General features: G+C 43.7%; 1 protein-coding gene across 2 annotated transcripts; it reads right to left on the bottom strand.

Annotated features, from left to right (window-relative positions):
• Nucleotides 1–9,179: 9,179 nt before the first annotated feature.
• Nucleotides 9,180–21,585, bottom strand: icln (chloride nucleotide-sensitive channel icln). Of its 2 annotated transcripts, none has more exons than XM_050187955.3 (8): nt 21,335–21,585; nt 20,891–21,025; nt 18,017–18,165; nt 16,569–16,646; nt 15,453–15,527; nt 15,262–15,366; nt 13,335–13,423; nt 9,180–9,690 (listed from the first exon to the last, which is right to left on the bottom strand). In XM_050187955.3, exons 2-7 carry the CDS (start codon nt 21,007–21,009, stop codon nt 13,350–13,352), a joined length of 600 nt encoding a protein of 199 aa, XP_050043912.1. In that variant the 5' UTR covers nt 21,010–21,025; nt 21,335–21,585; the 3' UTR covers nt 9,180–9,690; nt 13,335–13,349. The 2 variants fall into 2 exon arrangements, with proteins under 2 accessions (XP_050043912.1, XP_054932573.1); XM_055076598.2 differs by lacking the exon at nt 21,335–21,585 and adding an exon at nt 21,111–21,314.
• Nucleotides 21,586–22,684: the final 1,099 nt, after the last annotated feature.

Genomic DNA, 22,684 nt, shown 5'->3' on the forward strand with positions numbered 1-22,684 from the left:
GAAAATAAAACCAGTTGTTAGAAAGCGCTCGTCCTTGTGTTGCCCCTCTTCTTTGTCCCTGTCTGTTTGCGCGCAAGATCTTAAATAACGAATCTGTTCCAACTAGGCCGACTCGCAGTTATGCTTCCGTTCCATACATAGCAGTCAACGCTGTGGAGGATAGAGATACTTTTTTCAGCGTCTTCGTTCACACTTGGATATAGTTCGATGTTTTTTTACCGCAATTGTGCGCAACTGTTTTTTAATGTAGGCTCAGTATTGAACGAAACAAGTTTTATCCCTTAGAAACAAACACACTGCAGTATACGGCTACTATATTGCGTTGTTTTAGATCAGGTTTATTTTTGTTGTTGTTTTAAGGGTTTTTTTTTTATCCAGCGCATCGTGAGAAGCCTCCCGTGCAAGCTCGTGCGAGTGAACAGTGTTGGCGTGCGGCGAAGCGTGCACAGTAAAATAATTTACACACTTAAAGTGAGAAAGGGTGTAAACGTGTCTATAATTCACACCCTTAAAGTGTGATTTATATAACTGACACCCTAAGGGTGCGAGTTATAGACACATTTACACCCTTTTTCACTTTTAAGAGTGTAAATTATTTTACAGTGTGGACGGAACGTGCAGAATGACAACTTTTCGCCACCGAAATTCTTGCGTAGCTTCCACAGCATTGACATGCATGGAACGGAGCATAGACAATTAATTTAGAGTTAGGAGGAATGTCGAGCATGTTAGGGATCATGCGCAGAAAACGTTGAAGCGAGTAGGTTAATCATGGGCTACATGAAAATTGCTAAACCCTCGTTTTCTTTTTCTTCTCTTTTCATGTTTGGAGGCGTTATATGAAATGCGCTCATGTATTCCCTGCCGCTCTGAAAGAGAGAAAGGTGAAAGCGTTTCTATATATGCTGAGAATGGGGCCCATGTTATGGGCGACGTGTTTCGAAAGTTTGGAATGTGTACGCGTTAATGACAGCCTTTGTGGAAAATTCCATATTCAAGCGTTTTACAGTTTTACGAGCATATTTTACGAATCTTGCCTAATGTCTTGAAAGAACTAATCGTACAACAAATTTGATATTTTAAATAATTATGAGGGATATCTTATACGTGATGCGTGGGCGAAATTTCAAGTGTGTCAGTTAATTAAATTCCTCACCAAAAAAAAAAAAAAGATCCTTCAGCGAGTGCTCGAAACTCGAAAGTGTTATGTGGCCGTCACTCGCGATGTTTTTCAGTGTCCAGAGGGGAACATAACGTCAGGCTGAGTTCACATTCGGCGAAAATGCAGGGCATGTGAAGTGCCCTATGGCGCAACTATAACGTTCCTGACTTAATTATGCGCTTTGAAAACAATTGCTGCTCCCTAGCTTTCTTCTTATTCCCATGCGTTATACGAGACGCCCACGGTGTCTGGTTAACAAGTCGCCTTGTTTATATTTCATGGGAACAGAGGGAATTTTAGGGACGATACATAGGCGAAGCTTAAAGGCTAGTCGGAGCAATAGGTTTGCTGGAACTTGGATTGCGATTCTGGGAGGTCGCACAAGTATGCTCACTTTTTAAGGTGAAAGCCTTAAGTGGCTCACACCCCCGATGGCCTTGAAAAAATTTTCGGCAGCATGGTGTACTCCTGTATGGTACACTGGTACACTCCATGGTACACTCCCGTAACACGTGAAGGCGAAAGCCTGCCGCACACTTTGACGTTTTTCAAGCCATCTCTTTACGGATTTTCTTCCTCACCCTCATCCATGTTCAATGGGAAGTAAAGATTCATTCGTTCATTCATTCATTCACTTGGTAATGCGCCGTCTCGCATCGTCGCGTTGCTGCTTTCGCAGTTCGGCTTGTTTTCGGCGCTTAAGCTGCGGCTTCGCACGCTCGTATAGCGGGGTCAGACTCACGCCAACGACGTTTCTCTTCGACTTTAGGTTACATCCTCAGCAGGGGATTGAAGCGTGTGCTGTTCTGTGCGTTGTATGGGTGATCTCAATGAATGTATGTACTCTTCGCTTCACTTTGCTGAGCGCTAGTAGCCTCCGCCTTACGGGGGTATAAGCCATAGCATTTTTTGCTTGCTCTCCCTTTTTCTGGATCCCTTCAACCTTTATGTGAATGATTGCACGCTTGAGACAAGTCGCAGTAAACTTTTTGCAGAAACTTGCAAAGTGGCAGTGTTAAAGGAAAGTCACCACAGATCTGAAGCGAAACGACAATCTCGGGCTTCGTGTTGGCACTGAGCATGTATTTGAGAAGCATTGGGTGAAGTATCATATCACACGCCTTCTTCCAAATATTCGAGAAAGTGAACAATGGGCGCGTGCAGCTCAAGAAAACGCTGTACTGCATCATGACTCTCCACCGACCTTGTCTGGCAAAGGAAGTGAACTTGTTTTCTTCCTTGTGCTAAATTTTCTATTTTGTCTTGCTGCTGGTTCGTCCTCTGCGGTGAATCCCTCACAAACGAACAGCTAGGTTGCGGATTCAGTTCCCAAAGAGTTGCGAATGCTGGCGAGTTTGCATGCGTGAAGCAAAGCAAGGTGTAACGAGTGGGCGCTACATTACACGTGCAACGCTTTGGGGCGCGGTTTGACGAATGAAGGCTTGAACACCGCTTATGTGGCCGCTCATAGTGACGCCGCGCCGACGTATCCTTGCCCGCAAAGTAGGTTCAGGTGAAAGCCATGACTCCTATAAGGCTGTTCAGGATTGTGCTCGCCAACGCGTTGCCAGTGAGATCGTACACGGGAACGATATCTGCAAAACCTTCTTTAAGTATCGGTAGATTCAAGGCGTCGTGTTCGACGTACCTCACACGAAGGTAAATGTGGGCAGTGCGAGATGTACTAGCGGCCTCGTCAGCTATAGAACTGAAAAATATGAACCTGAGTTGACGTTGTCAACTATATTTATTTGTACGATTTTACCGCAGAGGGTGACCAACTCATATTGAATGTTTGGGCTCGTGTACAGGACATTCGCGGGAGGTGTTTCAATGTGAGCTCTCAAGGCGGCATCTCCACATTTAAATGGCACTCATTCTATAAGCAGGGCGCGGAAATTGCCCTCGTTTGTCAATGCCAGCCCTTGAGACACATTTATTGGACCAGAGACGTCTGTACCGCAACGCAGCACTTCTTGCCTGCCACAGAAAAAGAGTGTTTTTGTTATTGATAGCAAGTTCTTGCGGTTTTCTTCTGCCTGCTTTTTAAGGCCGTGGCCAAGTCGTGTTAAGATGTCATGCTGTGAACGGGACCGGACTGCTAGAAAGTTCTCAGATAACGTCGTTTACATGGCGGGTTTACTGCTGGATGCGCGACTCTTAAACGCGTGCATGGCTTCCTCGTAATTGGTAAACGCTTATACTTACAAAGCAGCCCAAGCACTGGTGCTCCCCTTTTCCTGCACACTCGCCCGCAAAGACTACGCAATATTTGCATAACGCCTCTTCAAGGCTCTCCGAACAAACAAGCCATGGGTAACGATCTACCCAGTGAGGTTGGAACTTCAGGTTTCTTTTCTCTGTGGCTGGATAATCATAGTTTGCCGGGGAGGGGGGGCACGGATCAAGTAGCAGCCTCTTCATCGTCTCTGGATTAAGTACATGTTTACTCTTTGAGACAAAAAGCCCCAAATCAAAAATATTTGCACTTGTCGCACCGAGGGCAGGCAAACCAGAATGTGTAGGTGTCATGCCACTCGCCTTGCTTGGCCATTGCTCCGTGGCGAAGGCGTCCCTTTGCACGGCGCTGACTGTAGAGCAAAGGCCACTTGGAGTTGCACGGCGGCCGCCATCATTTCCAGGTGGCGCGTGGGTGTCGTGCTTGCAGTTCTTTAGGGCCTGCTGCGATTCGTTCTCGGATTATTCACGTACGCCTGTGCGTTTTCCTGAGTCGCTACAGAAGTTCCGACGCGCTTGGCTTTCCGGCTGTTTAGAGAAAGGGGCATTCTTGTCCATTGACGGAGGTAGCTCTTTTCCTCCGCCTGTTTCATCCGTTCGGAATTTCTTGAAGTAAGACGCAAGTTTTGTTAGCTTGGTTGTTGCAGTGTGTCTTTTGATTTTGCTACCGCAATCCTGTGCACGCAAACAGAAGTGGCCAGCGACTCCGAAGAGACAGGTTTGCGATATTGCCTGGCGAAAACGTCGCACGAACGGAGAGAGAATTAATGCGCAGAGAATTTACCCTGACAGATTATCCTGCTCGGCGCTTGTATTGCGCTTAAAACGGCAGAATTTCCTTGGGCTCCCCATTTTACTATGTCTTTTTTTTTTCTTCTCGATATACCAGCAGGAAAGAAAATGTCGGCTTCACTGCAGCAAGTTTTTGGCGTGTCCCCCCCCCCCCCCCCCCTTCATCCCTTATCCGTTTTATTTTTCTATCCTATATGGAAGGCAAGAAAAAAGTCACCTTCTTTCTTCATTTTTTCTCTCCCCTCATGCCACCCGGCAGGTTTCCTTTTTTGTTTTCAGCATGCTACCCATACGGAATGAGCTGTGTGCTTGCTATCGACTTGCCAGCAAAGCCCGAGCCACTTGTGTGGCCTGCGTAGCGCTACACACGGCTTGGGAACATTTGGCACATATTTTTTACTGTATTCTTTACATCCGGGCATCACCAGCGGCAGCAATTATCCTTTGACGGCGTGTGTTCACTGCCATTTGGAATTGCTTGAAATGCCTTCTTCTCACCGCAATCGCGGCTATCCTTCCATGTTTGTTTAGGCTTGATTTTTCTTTTTCTGTCCGTGTGATGTTAGAACCTGGGGAACGGGGAGGAGTGACATGTGTCGGTGTGTCATTGTTCCGCAAATTACTGCAGACGGCTCGCCACTGCCATTGAAAAAGACGTACGAGTTTTTCACAGGCACGCGAAGCCGACAAGTGCGGGCCGCACAAGCGGAGAAGTTCTCGAGCGGCAGTGGGCAGGAAAAGCATCTGGAGCAAATAAAGGAGCCCGCCACCAGATGAACTCCCCCCCACCGAAAAAAAAAAAAAAGCGAAACGCGAAGGTGAGGTGCAAGGCTGTGCAAGGCGGGCGGGCGGGAGAAGGAGCGCTGAGGTGGTCTTGTAAAAGGGAAGGCTTGAGAAAAAGACTGCGCAACTTGCGATAATAGTGCAGGCTGTCCGTTTTATGAGAACGCAGACACCTCATAAATGGACGGTATTCTGCGATGCCATATCAGCGCTACAGACACTAAAATGCTTTTTAAAGAAAGGACCATATTACCTGCTCCTGGTGGAAATCGCTGAACTTCATCACGGTGCCGAGTTAGGTGGTCACGTTATCAATTGGTTATGGGTGCCTAGTCATTGTGGTGTGATTAACAATGAACTCGCTGACAGTAAGGCAAGATCGGCCCTCTCTTCCTCTGATGACTTACGGATTGCCTACTCGGGACCTGACACCAACTCTATGATCAAGGCACTCATGCAGGACCTTACAAAGGCATACAGAGCCCACGATGACAACATCCACAGATGCTTCTATATGATCTACCCGGACGCGGAGCAAAACGTCATTGCTACACAGAATTCGACTGGGTGTTGCTTTCACCCATCGCTACGCGCACCTCATCGGCCAGTCGAACAGCCCTGATTGTGAACACTGCCAGAAGCCTAAAACGCTGGAACTCATACTGCGTGATTGCCCAGCATATATGCTGGAGCGAAGGACGTTGGAAAGTTCCCTAGCCAGCGTTCGCAGGCAACCATTGGCGGAGGCCGCTATCCTCGGCCCATGGCTTGACAGTGCAATTACAATGCGGGCCACTAAAACACTGTTGAAGTTTCTGCATGACACCAAGCTGGACAAGCGGCTCTAGCAGGGCAACTGTCTCATATACAGAGAGAAAGAGGGAAGCAATATCAGGAAAGTTACAGAGTATGCAAATTTTTGGCAACTGGCGGTCGCTGTCAAGGCGTGTAAATATTTCAGTATCCCCCAAAAAAGTTAAAGGACGAAAACAATTTCGGGGAGAAGGGGGCGGGACTAGACCCCCTGAACACCTTCCCCTCCACCCCTTCCCATGGCCCTGGCACACCGCAGCCCGAAAACTGTTGCGGAACTCCCATTAACAGCTTCGCTACGAGGTATGAAAAAGAGAGCGGCGAGTCCCGAGCTCACCGACTGCAAAGGGTGCACCACCGCGTAGTTCCTTGTATTGCGGCGAAGCTGCTAGAGTGATTTGCGGCGTCAACTTCAAAGCAACACCGGGAGCTATGAGAGACGCCGTATAGGAGGGCACGGTCGAGGGCTACGGATTAATTTTGACCACCTGGGCTTTCTTTGACGTGCACCTGAATCAGCCGGGAACTACGAACCCGCAACCTCGTGCTCAGGGGCAGTACGCCATAGCCGCTGAGTCACCGGGGCGGGTCAGCGATGCTGTTAATAAAAAAGTAACTGCAAAAAAAGTAAAATGCACATTTCTTATTTAGCGGCTATAGTGGCGTAGCCTGCCGTTGACAGTGAAAAATGATGCCGGATTGAAGCGTAAAAAAATAAGAAAAAAAAAGCAGGTGAGATGCTGAAGCTTATCTCGCTTAACCCACGCAAAAGCCGAGTCTATGCAGAAGTTATGGAACTACGCCGCAGCCATAGAGGACAGTTCCAAAGCCTAGTTCTACGATCTGGGCCTGCGACGAAATTACACGGTCTGCGTTTAAAGGCGACATTAGCTTGTAATGAAGCCATTATACCTAAAACATTCCTACTACATCGTAAGAAAAACATGACCGATAGGACTCACCAGGAAAAAAATAGTCAGCATGCCTTCGTGGCACAATTAAGCTGTAATTTCTAGCTGAATATTAAATGAGTGTTTCTCTTGAAAGTAAATAGTACTGCGCGTTAACTAGAGCAATAACAAAAACTCCCTTTATAGTATTAACTGCTTCCTATGTAGAAATATTGCATGGCTTTCTCAGTCGTCTTCAGTTCACTGATACCAGACATGTGGCTGACGGGCGTGTCGAAGTTAATTCATTAAAAATAACAAAAAAAAAAGAAGTGTGATCCAACAGAAAGCACAGAATGCATACGGCTACACCCAGGAACGGGATACAAACTTCTTTGTTTAAAAGGAAGCTTTAGTGTGGGAGCTCCTACGTGAATGGAGAAATCGTTTTTCTCGAATACCACAGCACTGACTTTCACGGTTTGTTGCATTTAAAAGGAAAAAAGTTAAAATCTATAGCGACTCTGGGTAGCAGATGTTTTATTTAGGCTATCAATGTTGTCACGAAATATTGTTGAAAACTGCAATATTAAAAAAAAAAACTAAAGTATGAAGTTTATCGTAACTTGGCAATAAAAAACAATACAATTCTGTAACTTGCACCTAATAATACATATAAAGTAGACAAAATTGGTGTATCGTACACCACTGTGAAATACACACCTAATATGTGAGTAGAACTTTTTGCGAAACCCTCATAAGCACTATAATTTTCTGTAGGTTGCAAATTAATATATCAAATTTATCCGCTTTAGATGCTCTAACAGATGCAGTTTACGAAAATGCAATACCCGTTTTTTTTTGTGTGTGTGTGGTTATGGATTTGTAAACTTCGCTCTTCAATTTCAGAAACTTACCAATTTTTGTGAATTCTAAAATGAGATAAAAATTCTACTTCCTAGAGCTGTCAAAATTTGACGTTTTCTCTCAGGTTCAGCAAATTTCATTCAAACATGTCTAACGGTTGTCTCATAAAAGCATTTCTGCGTTTTACATGTAAATTTGAATAGAGAAATCGGAATCGGCCCCAAGTTAAAGCTTTCTTTTAAGAGGATGGGTGGATAAGAGAAGACTACATGCCGACTACTGATACAAACACGTCCAACTGAAATCTGCGAGACACTTAACATGACAATCACAGTAGGAAATGCTCGCGTTTATTTTGCGACTCCATGAGCACTCTTAGCTATTGTTACTAGCAGATTCAAAAAGGGGGGAGGGGGTTTCCGTAGCCCCTTCTTCCCCGTGACATGCCGGGTGTGTAGCGAATGTGTTTTACAATGAATATCGGATGTAAGGAAGGCATTTGTATCTGACAAAACTTCATTTCGACTTGCAAGATGTATGACTACAGATCTCGAAATCACAAATCATAGTTGCACATGACACAACAGGCTGCAGAAGAGACTGGCATCATTAGGTGTTCCTCGTGCCTATGCTGGCTCGTAGATCTGTATAGACTTCTGCAGCTGAATGCTCTAGACACTACTTTTACAACAAATTTCATTACCAATCCTTTTCTACAATTGTACACAGTGCAAGCAAAATACAAAAGAAAGTATTAATGATTGATAAAGAACAGACTTGTGAGAAAACTGAAGTGAGAAAACCAACATGGTGGAAGCCACAGACATTACCGAGCTCTGGGAGCATGTTGCTACCGACAATGAAACAGGTCACACTTCCTTCGATGGAGGAGTTTCATAGTGCAAATAGCGCTGCCTCGTTATGCGAAGAGATCTCCATTGGGGCGATAGTTGTCTCAACAGATGGCGGCGTTGCGCAACAGAGGCGATGAGAATGACCACGACGAGTCTTTGACACTGACCCTGATGTCCACGCAAAGGCCAGTCGTCTATCGAGTCGCTCACCGATTTCATGCACACTAAATTGTACCCGCTAGTGTTTGCAGAGCAGCTGGATGTGACACGCACCGCAGTAATGAACCTAAAGCTCCCGCAAAAGCAAGTGCAGATTTCAGACTATTTCAGTGTGCCTAATGCTTGATACGCTGTTTGTATAAATAAATGTTTATTTTTCAGTCTATTTTATACGTCTGTTTATTAGCGCAAGTGGTAAACTTGGTTTCGGAGCTACAAAGGTATGTTTGGCAGCTTCTTTTTCAGTCCAGATATAGCGATGATCGGTTATAATAATCGGAGTTTTTGTTGTTCTTGGTATTATTTTAAGTGGACTGCACTGTACAAGCAAAGTACAAGCAAATTTTCATTGCAAATTTAACATGACAGCTCTTCAGCAAACAGTTCATTTTCAACGGAGCAGAATTTCCCAGTCAAAGCTACATGAGATTTCACTATGCTCTTTAAAACAGGCCAGATTTTCAAAGGACACTGCTGTATCGAGGCCGACTTATTTGACTATTTCTTGGTTACATAGCCCATACACCACACAATGCTACAAATGAAAGTCACGAGACAAAATGCAGAATGAGTAACAAAGTTTATTTGGCGTCCTGACACCTTCCTTCAGAAGGGAGACGAAGACAAACATAAAGGACATACAGCACATACACGCAAACACGTCTACACGCTTTCCCCTTTGGCTGAGTGAAAGTGTAGCACTGGAAACGATAAATACAATGAATCATGTGATGTCAAGTTCAGCAGTGAAACTGCCTCAATATGCATAATATATTTCTGCTTCTCCTGTGCAATCACCATAATCTCCTAACTTGAAACAAGGCAGCTGGCAATGTCTATTCAGCTTCTATGCAGACAGGGCGATAGCATCAGGCAAACAAATGCAGGGTGTCGCTCATTGTGATGTCAAACAGCAGTGATAACTTTGCAATGTCCTCTCAGCTATTCATTAGGTTTAGCACCTCATGCAACAACGGTTGGTGAAATGGACCACTCTGCTGTCTCTTCATGCAAATGACAAGATGTATTCTCCTTATATCAGTGCCTTTCGTAGCGGAAGCATCCAGCGAGGCTGAAATGAAGAATGCAACATACTTCAGTCAAAAGCTGTAACCCAGGGTTCCCAAGCAGACCAGAATAATATAGTCAGACTTTGTTGCAATGATTCAAATTCAATGCAAAAATACCTTCGTTATAGCTGATATTCATTGTAAGCATATATTTGTTACACAATATCAGAGACAAACATTTTGGATTTACTGATAATTCATTATATTGAGCTTTAATTACATTCAGAACGATGGCTCAAGGTTTTTTTGTAATGAGAGAGAGAGAGAGAGTGGGGGATACAAGGAAGGCCGGGATGCTAACTAGTCAGGAGTCTGTTTGCTACCCTATGCTGGGGAAGGAGAAGGGCGGAGAGAGAGAGAGAGGGTATAGAGACGTGCACAGACATTCATTGAGTCAAAGCCACTCCTGCAAACCAGACATTTCCAGAAAACACAAAAGCGCCTTCATTGCCTTCTGAGCTGATGATCGGTGGGGACGGTGCTCTAGTACTGTCTGTTCACTCAGAGGACGATCATCTAGTTTCATCAATGTGTTAAACAAAGATTGTCTTTGTGCTTGAAATTGAGGACAGTGCCACAATAAGTGGTCAATGTTCTCCTCGCATCTGCAAACATCACATGCAGCACTATCAGCCATTACAATTAATTCTAAGTAAGCTTTCGTGAAGGCAACTCTCAGCCACAACTGACACAGAAGAGACTATTCACGTTGGTGCAGTCTGGCCGGAGGTCTTAGTTGCAGTGAAGGGTTTAGTCTGAGCAGTCTGGTGCACCTTGTATGTGCGGTATTCCCCTCTGCTAAGGAGGGTGTGTGTGCTAGAATGCGAAGTTGTCTCGCAGCGTCAGTGGTTGAGAGAGGAATGGGGAAGCAGTGGTCTTCTTTGTTTGACGTCCGAGCTGCCTGATCTGTGTCATCATTTCCAATGACATCGCAATGACCTGGTATCCATTTAAACAAGATATCATAGCCTTTTTCTCTGAAGTGGTGCACAACATCCCCGATTTCACACGTGAGCTGATCGTGAGTTCAATGTTGGAGAAACGACGGCACACATTGCAAGGTCGGCCTTGAATCGATGAAGACTGCCCATTTTTGAGGACTTTCAGCATTTATCACATGGAGTGCATCGTGGAGCGCTGCGAGCTCTGCAGCTGTAGACGTAGTAATATGGGAAGTAATGAACCACTGGGTTATTCCCAATATTGGTATAACTACAGCGCCACCAGAACTGGTTATGTAGTTGGCCATCAGTATAGACATGTGTGCAGTCGCTGTATTTGTAATGAGGAATTGAGAGAAGTTCCACACCTAAAGTTCTGGGTTCAACACTAAAAGCATGTCACTGTCTTGAACAGGGGTTTGTCACAGAATGCCATTAGCCCTAAGCGATTCCATAAGACAACGCGAATTTGGGGCTAGTTCACTGACGCATGCAACTTGGCCAGCTCCTGAATGCAAGCCGCAACCACGTCCTCATTATTCACACCCTATTTCCTCTTTCAGCTACTCAAGAATTGAACTCTGCACACCTCAATCAAACATGTCGCAGTGGGGCATGATGCCCTACACCAGTTTGAGAACTCTTCTGTAACACTTCCTTGTGCACATGAGAATGTGCAGCCTATTCAAACCCATGTCAGCGCAACTGAGACCAAGTGCGGAATTAAGGCTCATGTACTCTTAGCGGACTCTTAATAGCAATGTTACAAATGTCACCCTTCTCCTGCCATACAAAAAATCAGGAGGGCAGCAATGAGAACAAAGAAAGAGACTCGTTCTTATGAACATTATGAATATGATGAACACCAGGTGATGTGCCATTTGAATCAAAATGTTCACTAGGTTCTTGTTATTTCAATTACAGGTTGAAAGGGTTTCTTTATATATTGTCTTAGGAGTAAGCAAAATACTGTAACAAAAAGACATGAATCTGTTTGTTCGATGCAATAATCTTTTAACATTTTCCTGCCTGGTCTCAGCAGCTGGTTGCATGAAAAGAAAGTAAGGTGAATTGGCATACAGTCAAAAACAAGTTTTTTTTACATTTACAATAATTTGGATGCCTTCGCAGCACTGCCATGTACCCCTTAGAGCAAATGCATAAGGACATATGAAATTTTGAACGCTGAAGCCTTTTACCGTCCAATTTTTCGGGCTTTTTGCTGTGACTGCAGGTCCGAAATGGCGTTAACTGAAGTCTCCATTTTGAAGCGCGGAAAGCACAGCAGAATTCTGAGAAGTGATGCATAATGCAGGCTGCCAAAAGATAGCTTTGCAGCAATACAGTGATGTTAAGCAGTCGAGCACGCAAGATTAGCGGTGAAGCATACAACGAGTGCAAAGGGGACACTGTCACGAGACAGTATGTGTTTCTTGATTACAAATGCATGAACCTACCATCTCCTGCCACAGTACAAGCACTGAAACGCTTCATAAGTGTGCTGGCAGGCCTTCAGAGCTATTTCAGACATGGCTGTGGCGATTTGAGACTTTGAGAACAGTAAAAGGCATGCATTCATTTTTTTCGGACTGCTTGATTTTTCTGACGTTAATGTGGTCCTTAAGGAGTCAGTAAAATTGGATGTTGATTGTATTCACAAAATGTGGAAGTGAAAGAAAGGCATATGTGCCTTATTTTATTTTTTTCCATAATAGCTGCTTTATCTTGCCTGGGATTAAAGACCGATTTACCCTTAAAAATTTGTCCTCCCATTACTGTACGGAGGGTTTTGAGGGACACCGTAGTGAAAGGCTCCTAATTAAGTTTGACTACCTGAGGTTCTTCAACATGCACCTAAATCAAAGTATACCAGTGTTCTTGCATTTCGTCTCTGCCAAAATGTGGCCACTGCAGCTGACAATCACACCTGTGACTTCACGCTCAACAGCACAATGCCATAGCGACTATGTCACCTTGTTAGGCTCTACCACGGAGGAAGGAAATAAACTAGGAGGACTATTACGTCATGTGGCCAGCCTTAGCAAGTCAATTCGTGAAGTTATTCCCTCCGCCTTTCCCCTCCAAAAGCAGGCTTAACATATTACCTTGATTGGCCGAACTCAGCTTACTGGCTGCGAATGTTTGGTTCCCGGTAGCTTTCTTTAATCGATATGCGCTCCTCCGTCTGTTCTGACTCAATTGGCTTCAATCGTGTTGAGCAATGCCCCCTGCTATTTCTTTCCTTTGTCCATGGGATTTAACTCACATAAAATCCATCAATTACATGTGCTCAACGAATCAAGGCTTCTTTTTTTTTTTTTTTAAGTACGGAACTGACACTATATCTTTCCAATCACAGTTGTCACAGAGCAGTAACAGTGTATCCTTGCTTTCTGCAGTTTCTTAGTTTCTTCTAAAGAGGCCCACCTACAAGAATTGTCACCCTGCATCCACAGGACAAACTGTGTAGGCTATGTGCATGCAAGTGCCTCAGTCAGGTAGCACCCGTACGCTGAAACTATGAGAGAATAACTATGTAGTTAAACACTGCAGAGAAAAGCTGTGCACATTTTTCAAAAGGCTCTTGGTTGTTTGTGCTTAACACCAATGCCACTCTATAGCAGAACCTTCTAAGAAAGGTTGCCAGCCAATCTAACTAGCCGAATGAGAGGTCGCCATGCCATGTGGTGCAGTATACTACTTACTGAATGAAGCTAGATTCAATGGTCTGGTTCTGCATCTTCAAATTGACCCGTCTCCATGGGCTCATCCCCAGCCTCCCAGTCACCATTACCTGCGAAAACAATACAAATGCCACTTGCAGCCAGGAAACCACAACAAATGAAGTTGCTTCTGCAACTGTTGCTTCCAACAAGCACGGTGCAGGAACAAAGAAGTGCTGGTACTGAGCACTGCGGCAGCACGTGTGGGTGCCTCATCGAGACATCTACTAGTCCGCATTCTCAAATTCCTCGATTTTTCCAGGTTTCCAATGACTATATTTATCAGGCATAAAAAAAAAGTGGTAGTTTACAGTTTGCCAAGTTGCCATGCCAGTTTATAATATTGAGCAACTACAGCCAGTAAGCTGCAAATCAGGTGGGATGCAGTCTCAGAGTTGATTTAATCGTGTTTCACGATATTCCAACTACCTGACAAAGATAAAACTTAGAAAAGCAGCAAAGGACCCCATTATTAGCAGACTGTATAATATTGCATTGAAAACTTCACTTACTTTTTGCATATTATTCACTGTTACATAACCACTGTGGGCACCAATTTCCTTGATTCAAGGCAGCCATAGTGAAAATTCCCTATTCTTTTGATGAATTTTTTAGAATTGACAATTTCCCTGAAAATTCCAGGTATTCCCTCGTGGTAGATGCCCTGTTCATGCATCAACTCTCCTCTCCTTTCCAGCACATGCTCATGCAGCCCAGAGGTCACTATGGTGTAAGCCTTCAAACTTTGAAGGGCCCCTGAACCACATTTTATTGAAGAGGAAACATGCACTTGAAGTTGAAATGGGCTATTCCATAAATACTCTGCCACAAAAAGTTCTTCAATGCATTCAGCAGAAGCTTGAGTTACTGGCCATCACACACCCTCTTTGCTATACTCCCGTTCACTCTTCAATGCTTTGCACTGCGAAGGCTACGGCGGCGTGGGGTGCGCCCATGACGATCCGCCTTCTAACTGTCAGCATGACATGCAGTTCAAATTTGCCTTTGGATATTAACGCAGACTCTTCTAGTCCCGATTTTGGCACCTACAATGTGCCAAATGTAAACCAAATGCGGTTGTCCTCAGCAAGTCGCAGTGCGCTTAGCCAATGGACTCGTGGACTCCGAGTGAACATACTATTGTACTGCCAGGTTGGCTTTCACAAACAACAAAATCTTAAGATGGTTGAACTGACTAGATTCCGATACATGCAAGTTAAAGGGAAAGGAGAAAGGTTGCGTTATGTTCATGCTAATATGGTACTTTTCTACCATGCCAGCTAAATTTACCCTAAGCCACACTTAAGCCAAACTTGCTGTGCAGAGGCTCACTACAGTGAACTTAACAGGATGTGAACTTCAAAATTGGGTCAGATGATCACAGCAAAATAAAATGGCATATGCAAAAGCTCAAGCGATTTACTGAATGTTGCACATGCACAACAACTGTCTGTTATCACAAAACATCAAAAAGAATTACTGGGCCCCAGTGACTACATTATGAATAGGACAATGGAAAAAGCATCTTAATTTAGATATTTACATGCCAGCCAATTCTACCTCTTTGCAAGTTTAATGACATAAATTAAGGAGGTGAACAAGCTTGTGAAAAAGTATTAACAGAAAGAGGAAATAAAACATGACTGAAGGCATAGAAACACCTGGACAACGTTTTCCCAACAGTGGAAAAAAATTTCAGTGATCTGAAAAATTTTTCCAGGATCATACAAGTTTATCCATGTCTACTTTTTGGTAGATCTGCTGGCAGCCTGTAGTGGTTGTGGAAGTGCAAATATATTTTTTTTATTGCAAAAGTGCTCTCGGATAAGCACTGACAACATGCGCATACAGTATACATTTAGCATGTAAATAATGAGAAAAGCTGCCCAGTCAGAAAAAATGGTAGCACCTGCATCAGCTTCGAGTTGGTGGCAGCCGCGCTGCTGTTCAGCTGCTCGAACGTCGTACTCAGCCCCTTCATCCTCCTCATCGGCATCCTCATAAACAGCATCATCTGCATGAGGACAAGGAAGCACATGCCAATGCAAGATGGCGGCTCACTCAATCCATGGATACTTGGTGAAGACCAAAAAGACTCACCATCTGAATCACCAACATCAGCAGGGTCTGGGTGCAGGGCTTGGCACTCTGACATTGCCTTGTACATGGCTTCCACTGTGGTGAATAAGACACAGTCACATGCTGCCTGTTTATGCATGCAACATCAAAACCAGCAAAACGTGTTCTTTGTTTGCTTACTTCATATTTCAGCTAGAGGAGGAACAAAAATTACTCAGCTGACACAGTGTTAATCCAGCAATAAATACAGTAACAAATTCAGTTATGCAACTCCATATTGAATTCTGGGCATGCTGTCAATCTGCCAGGATACCAAGTCTGACGTGCCACCAGAGAGTGACCAAATAAAGCCTTGCTTGGATGTATTGCCACTTATCACCTCTTAATAAGTGCTTGAAATAAATTGAGATATACCTAAAAGAAAGGAAAAAATAAAGAAGCACCGGCTGTATATTGTTTGTACATGCATTTCATTTTCCTTGCTGCAGTGCTACAAATGTGGCACCTTATAGTTATTTTGGTCGTACGCAGGGGACAGGACAATCACCAGACCCAGTCCATCCCTTTTTCCTTTTTCCTCTTTTTTTGGCAAGCACTTCGTCTGGATTGTGAAACGGAGGGCATATGGCGAGCCTCCCAACTATCCTATCAACTAACACATATCAGTTTTATAACTAGTATGATTGAAAAGCTCTGGTTGGAATATGCTTATGCACAGTTTAAGGATTTCTTGCTTACTTTTTCTCGTTCTCTTTTTCCCCACCCTCATGCAGGGTATTAAACTGGAAATTTGCATCTCATTAACTCAACCTCCCTGCATTTCCTCTACATTTATCTCCAATGTTATAGTTGAACAGTAAACATAAACAGATTTCTTACTTTCAACAGACAGCCATCTGTAATTCAATGAAGTGCTTCTTGCAAAGAAACGGATGCTGTGCTACACCAGTGCTAGCCTCTCCTTTCATGTGCAATTAAAAATGTTACCGGTGTTAAGTTCAAACATAAAGCGGCTGGAAATGATAGAACTAAAGCTAACATTACAAGAATGAGAATGCATATGTGGGTAAGAAGATGTGGGATCCATCACGTTTCAAAGCATGCTCAGGCATGCTTTTAACAGCTGGATCCACTCACAATGCGACTTGTCGTCTGGCACGAAGCGGATCTCTGACGCAGGTTGCTCGTCATCATCCTGTCCATTCTCGCTGGATTCTGAGTGGTGGAGGGAGTGAACAGTGATTCAAGATGTCAGAAAATTACAGCACCAACCCCTTACAACAAAACCAGGTTCAGATTTTAAAAGCCCCTAAGCAAACAAGTGTATACCACAACTAAAGTATATTGCACATAAGCCAACAAAATTATAGTAAAAGAAAATTGTCCACTGTCCAAATTAGCACAAAATAGCGATACTTCACTGAGTAAATGGTACCGATATGAGCAAGTGTTACTGCACCCGTGAGCATACACCATGGTCTTGGAAGTGCTTTCACAAGTACGAGGAACTGAAATCAGTTCGTGCACAGTGCCACAATGTAGTACATGATGATATCATCAAGCTGCGTATGCTGTGAAAGGAAACGCGAACTTTGGCCTTGTTTTCCATGCTGAATTGCTCACCATCACGGTGAGCATTACTATTATCACGGTATTATTTCACTGAAGCTTGGACATTAATACCGGTGCCACATGGGTGAGGTTAATGTCATTAAAAGTGTAAGGCCTTTAGTTTCTCAATGCCATTATGTTGCAGTCACTGTTAGATGCACATACTTAATGACATTAAATGTCGTGATGACCATAGCTGCAGTGAAACGATTAGGTTGTTTGCCAATCGTAATACCATAAGAAAAATTATTGAGGGAGCAAACGATTAAGAAATGGCGTGAAAAACAGTAATAGGCGTATTTTATGTAGTTTACTTCAGGAATGTTCCATTTGCACCAGCCATAAACTGTTTGAAGACAAAGCGTTCGATGCATTTGATGGGCAAGTGAGTTGTGATGGTTGTGAGAACGCACTATGCCACGAAAAAGAGCTGTTTCTGAAAGAAAGTGAAGAATATATTATTTGTTTTTCGCTACAAATTCGTTTAGTATTGCCAGAATGTGGAGACACTGGGAACGACAGTATGCATTTGATGGCCAAGTGAGTTAGGAGTATGCACAACGCCACGACTGACATTAAGTTTTAATGTCACTAAGCATGCCCGTATGGCACCCCATAAATGGCAAGTTAATTAGGAAGTTAATGTCATTTTCTGTATCCCTATGGCACAGGTATTAGATATAAGTTTTTTTTACAACTTAACTTCTGCAGTGTCATTTATTCAATGCTACAGTGTACATCAGTGCATATTTAGATAGTTGCAGAGACAAGCCACCTCAACAATGTGCTTTTGTTTTAGACAACACAAAATCAATATTACCAGAAAAAAGAAGTGCCACTTCTACACCAATGTGTAAATATTCTTGAACACAAAGTTAAAGTCAGCAGATACATAATGATAGCTACCCATAATAAGCGTATTCCCAGGCTTTGTTTGTGAACAATGTTATAGGATGGTTGCTTGACATACTCACCTTCTTCGCCTTCACCCAGATCACCGTCAATCATAAGATAGAGGCACTCCTCTGGAAAGGCTCGCAGGTCCCGTGACAAAGCATGTAGTGCCACAGACGGGTACTCCAGTGAAAAGCCCGAGCTGTCTTGGCCAACCCATGAGACACGGCTGCATTAATCAGAGCACATGATGAGAGGCTACGCAATGCGAAAGTGAAGTTCCGTGTAGAATGAATGGAGGTCGAGATTATTCTTACGCTTTGCAAATGTAATAACATCTATTTCTGAATGGTTGGTTTCAATGTTACAAAGCTGCACACGGCTAATTAGAAAGGTTATAGTGAAGGGCTCCGGACAAATTCAACTGCCGAGAGTTCCTTAACATCTGTGGAAATATAGGAAGATGGCTGCTTTTGCATTCAGTAGCTGCAGTGATGTAGCTGCTTCAGCTGGGGGCACTAACTTCAACCATATAACAGACAGAAACATTAAAGAGCCCATGGCAAAGTCTGAGAAACAAAAAGTCGATGGCCAGTTCTACATCGCTCAACTGCATGAGCTCTTGCTCACTTCTTATTCTTTTACTGCAGTGCTCGTACCATTGCAGTTGTGTGTTACTGCCAATGACAGCAGTGCCATGACAACAAGTTACAGGAAATGACATCAAATTACAGCAGTATTGTGACAATTGTGACAGTCAGTGCTGCAAGCTCAATAGATGGTGACCTCAACAGATACACTCAATAGCTTGTGACATAATATGCAAGAGAGAAGGGCATGGAGGCAGCAACTAGCCACCAATCTGGACACATAAACACTGGCTCTGTTCTTCTTTGGGGTTACTCATGGGCTCCAGTACACACAGTTTTTATATCTACTTTGCAAAAAGCTTGGGTAAGTTGCACAAACATGCACACATTTGTAGAAGGGATTCATGAACAGTGATGATAACATTCTTGACCAAATGAAGACACTTTCTGAGAGCCAGATTTGTAACTGACAGCAGTTTTTCATACCCACCAGACACACTGCAGAAGTAGAGATGGGAAATGTGGTATTACACACACACATACATACATACACACACACACAAAAAAAGACCATAAAATGTTATCTGTATACAACATTTGAGCACTAAAAAGTGAGTAATGACTCTGGAAAAGATATCGCATAACCTGTCAAAATAAATGTGCACAAACTTTGAGCATATGAGGCAAGGCAGGACCTGCAAGATTATGCCACCGCAGAATTTTTTTTTTTTTTCCCGGTAATGCTATATAACGCCTGAGAATATGTGGGGTGAGGTGCACATTTAGGCTGTGACTGCCTGCCAGTGTCTGCTTGGTCTCACGAGAAGAATGCACTCAATTCCCACTGCGCTTGAAGCCAAGTGAGTTGGTATCACTTCTGTGCATCACATCCGCCACAGCCTATGCAAGTCACTCTGAAGGCTATTTATGCAGTGTACAATGTTACATCTAGGGTTAAGCGTAACATAGGAAAAAAAAGTGGGGAACACTGACAGGCAAGCGCATCCCCCATCTTTTGCAATGGAAGATAACAGGCTTTTCTGCAGCCTTGAAAACAAGCTCACATGTATATTTTGGGTTTATGAGGGAAATCTGATGGATGCATAAATAAATCATAGTTTGACAGTCAATGTCATCTGAGGAACTGGGCAATATAAACTGAATGTTCTAGAAACGCTACATTAAGAGGTAAATTGGAGAGTATATAGCTTGTGTCATGGTGGCCACCTGATATTCTTGAACACACACAAAAAAAAGAAGACCATTGCGTGTCGTGATATAATGCTGCACATTTCACCCTAAAAGGTGGTTCTTTCAAGTGTCACACATTTAACAGAATAGGGAGATGCGGTACAACGTTTATCTATTGGTAAAAGCTTAAATCTCGCATGGTGAACGAGATGCCAAGATGAAACAACTTAAGGTCCAGGTTCTGTGTCGTGACCATTAACGCATATCATGTGCATGAGGTATAGAGTGAAAGTAGTGATAAGCACGTATTTATGTAGTGCGTATGTGTGTAAAGGCGCGAGAAGGCCTAGGGAACATTCAAAATGCCATTACATACTACTCAAGAGAAGTATGCGAGGGCGGCCCACTTTTCAAGTCGGCCGCCCTTGCATGCGCACTGTTACCTTTTCTGCCTCATTCTTTTGCCATGCCGCTACAGATTGGAACAACCTGCCCCACCAAATCGCCGCCATCATTGGCCCTTGTACGTTCATAGAGTGTCACTGCGCACTTTTCAGAATGAAAATTACTTGTGGTAACAGACTTATATGCTCGTGCAAGTTTAGTTTGTATTATTTAGGTCTATGTATTTGCGCTGACGTAGGTAACACTTTAGCTCATGTAGTTTTTTGTTGTTGTTTGTGTGTTCAGTTATGTATTATGCAAACTACGTACTAATGTATTCCCACCTCTTATGTAATATCCCTATCACGGGGTTTTTAAGGTAATAAAATGAAATGAAATGAAGGGGTGACGATATTAACATCGCTTGTAACTGTCACAATGGGAGAACCCCATATAAGAAGTCCCATAGATTTGCAGCATTAAGACAATAGCTTCAAAACTGGTTAGGCAGAATAAAAGCTGACATTATGTAACTGGCAGATAGGGCTGCACTTGAATGAATGAATGAATTGTGTTTTTATTTCTTTTCACATTGAAAAAGAGTCGCATTCAAGTCGTTATTGATCTGCAGGTCCTACGCTCTCCTTCGTGCTAAGGTACGTACGTAGTCTCCCAAGTCATCACACAGAAGCTGTGAGCGCGCATTCGTGTGTCCTTTAATCCGTGCTTATAAACTAGCCAACGTTTCCTGCAGTTTGTGGGCTATGTGAAATATCCAGCATCGCCCACCTCTCGGCGATGTAGAGCGTTCCCTTGCCCAGGCCCCTGCTTTGGATAAACGCGGCCGTCGCCTCCTCGCGATGACGGATGCCTTCGTCCGGTGGCGGGAAGCTGGTAAGGATCACCATGTTGTCGCACGAACACCTGTAGAAGCAAAATGAAAAACGCGCTCAGCAACAAAACTACTGAAAAGAAGCCACTCGGCCACACCCGCTCGATGAGCACCTACGTGCGTTTATTTCCACATACGAGCCAGAACTTGCATCGATTTGCTCCAGCCGATGCGCCCGTAATGGGGTTATATCTACGCTGTATATCACGCCGCAACACGCTGCAGCTGGTCAGACACACGAAATAGTGATCAAAACATGCGACCACTACAGCCCTAGTCTACAGTTACTTACACCGTTAACACAAGCAACACAAAGACGAATAAATATACTACAGCCGCACCGTTGTGCCGATTTAATACGTTCAGGCTGAAGCAGAAGCAGATACTCCTAAGAGAATCTTCTGGAGCCAGGTGCGCGATGAAGGCAGGCGCTCCTGATATGCCGAGAATCGTGCCTCGTGCGTGCAGCCTTTCGCGGCTTCCAATGTTGCTAGTTGGTTGATGCAAAAGTAGCACATGAGTATCGTGAGAGGAAGGACGAAACTGTTGACTGGACGAAGGCTTCAGTTGGCTATGACGAGTTCATCGGAATGCTTTATGTAGTGTGAGTAATACGACTAGCGCCTGGGAAGGAACCATACTTACTAACGTTGGCCGACGCAAGAGTGCAGCACGTATACAAAAGGCTTTTCCTGTGATAATTTTTTTTTTTTAACACGCCTGATGGTTATGTGAATGTGATGTCTAAATCTTCACATGATTGTGAGACATCTTTTCAGATTCATTTCCTCAAATACTTTTGCGAAAGAAAAACTGGACGAAGAGTCAAACTTCTAACTCAATCTCAATGAAATCATCATTACAACAATAACAATGGTGGTCAGATATGGTGAGTGTCAGAAATATGCATAAAAGTGGCCCGTCTTAAAGTTTAAGGCAGTGAGGTTTAAAGGAAATGACATGAATCGTATGAAAAATAATGCATAAAACAGGCGTCCGCTAGGCAGCCTTTAAGCAGGTGCTGCTATTAAGCGGCAACCGTAAGAAGCAATAGCGCTAGTGAGACAGGTTGCTGTATACGTTATCTTAGTAAAACCATTTTTACAACTACGTTAAGTTTCGTACTATTTGATAAAGTCAAATAAAAATCTGCCCACGGAAGCAGAGTATTTTCTATTACACTCTATCCATAAGTGCATGATTTTTTATATTTACAATTATAAAAATCATATGCAATCTTGACGATGTGAATAACAAAGCTATCATCATCAAGTAAAACATACCGTCACAATTTCTCGTGCGCATAAGTTTCGGGGCCTGCATCGGTTCATATAAAATATTTGTGGAAGTCCAGCTGATCATGTCGGGAGACGTTCCCCAGGACCATCTAATACTCACTGTCCGTGTGATACGCTCATTTGAGCATAGAAATATATGGCACGTAATTATGCGAGACGTGTCCTCGGCGTTAACGGCTGGAGAGTTCAAGAAGTCGGTACTATCGGCGATGAGTAAGAACACCAGCATACCGTCAACAGTGAAGACTTATCCATACGACACGCTGAAGATCGAGCACTTGCCTCATAAAGCGAAGTCTAATGACCCAGTGATAAATACCGCTGACGACGACAAACTGATACTACTCGACCCCAAGCCGCTCTCTGCCGGAGGCGTCGTGCATGAAACTGTGC

This window comes from Dermacentor andersoni, chromosome 2 (assembly GCF_023375885.2).
Source record: "Dermacentor andersoni chromosome 2, qqDerAnde1_hic_scaffold, whole genome shotgun sequence".
Taxonomy (NCBI): domain Eukaryota; kingdom Metazoa; phylum Arthropoda; class Arachnida; order Ixodida; family Ixodidae; genus Dermacentor; species Dermacentor andersoni.

Coding starts and splice junctions, on each gene's coding strand:
- icln (XM_050187955.3), bottom strand. CDS start 21,009: ATGGTGATCCTTACCAGCTTCCCGCCACCGGACGAAGGCATCCGTCAT. Junction 18,166..20,890: donor ACGCTCTACATCGCCGAGAG/GTGGGCGATGCT, acceptor TGATTAATGCAG/CCGTGTCTCATGGGTTGGCC. Junction 15,367..15,452: donor TGATGTTGGTGATTCAGATG/GTGAGTCTTTTT, acceptor GTCCTCATGCAG/ATGATGCTGTTTATGAGGAT.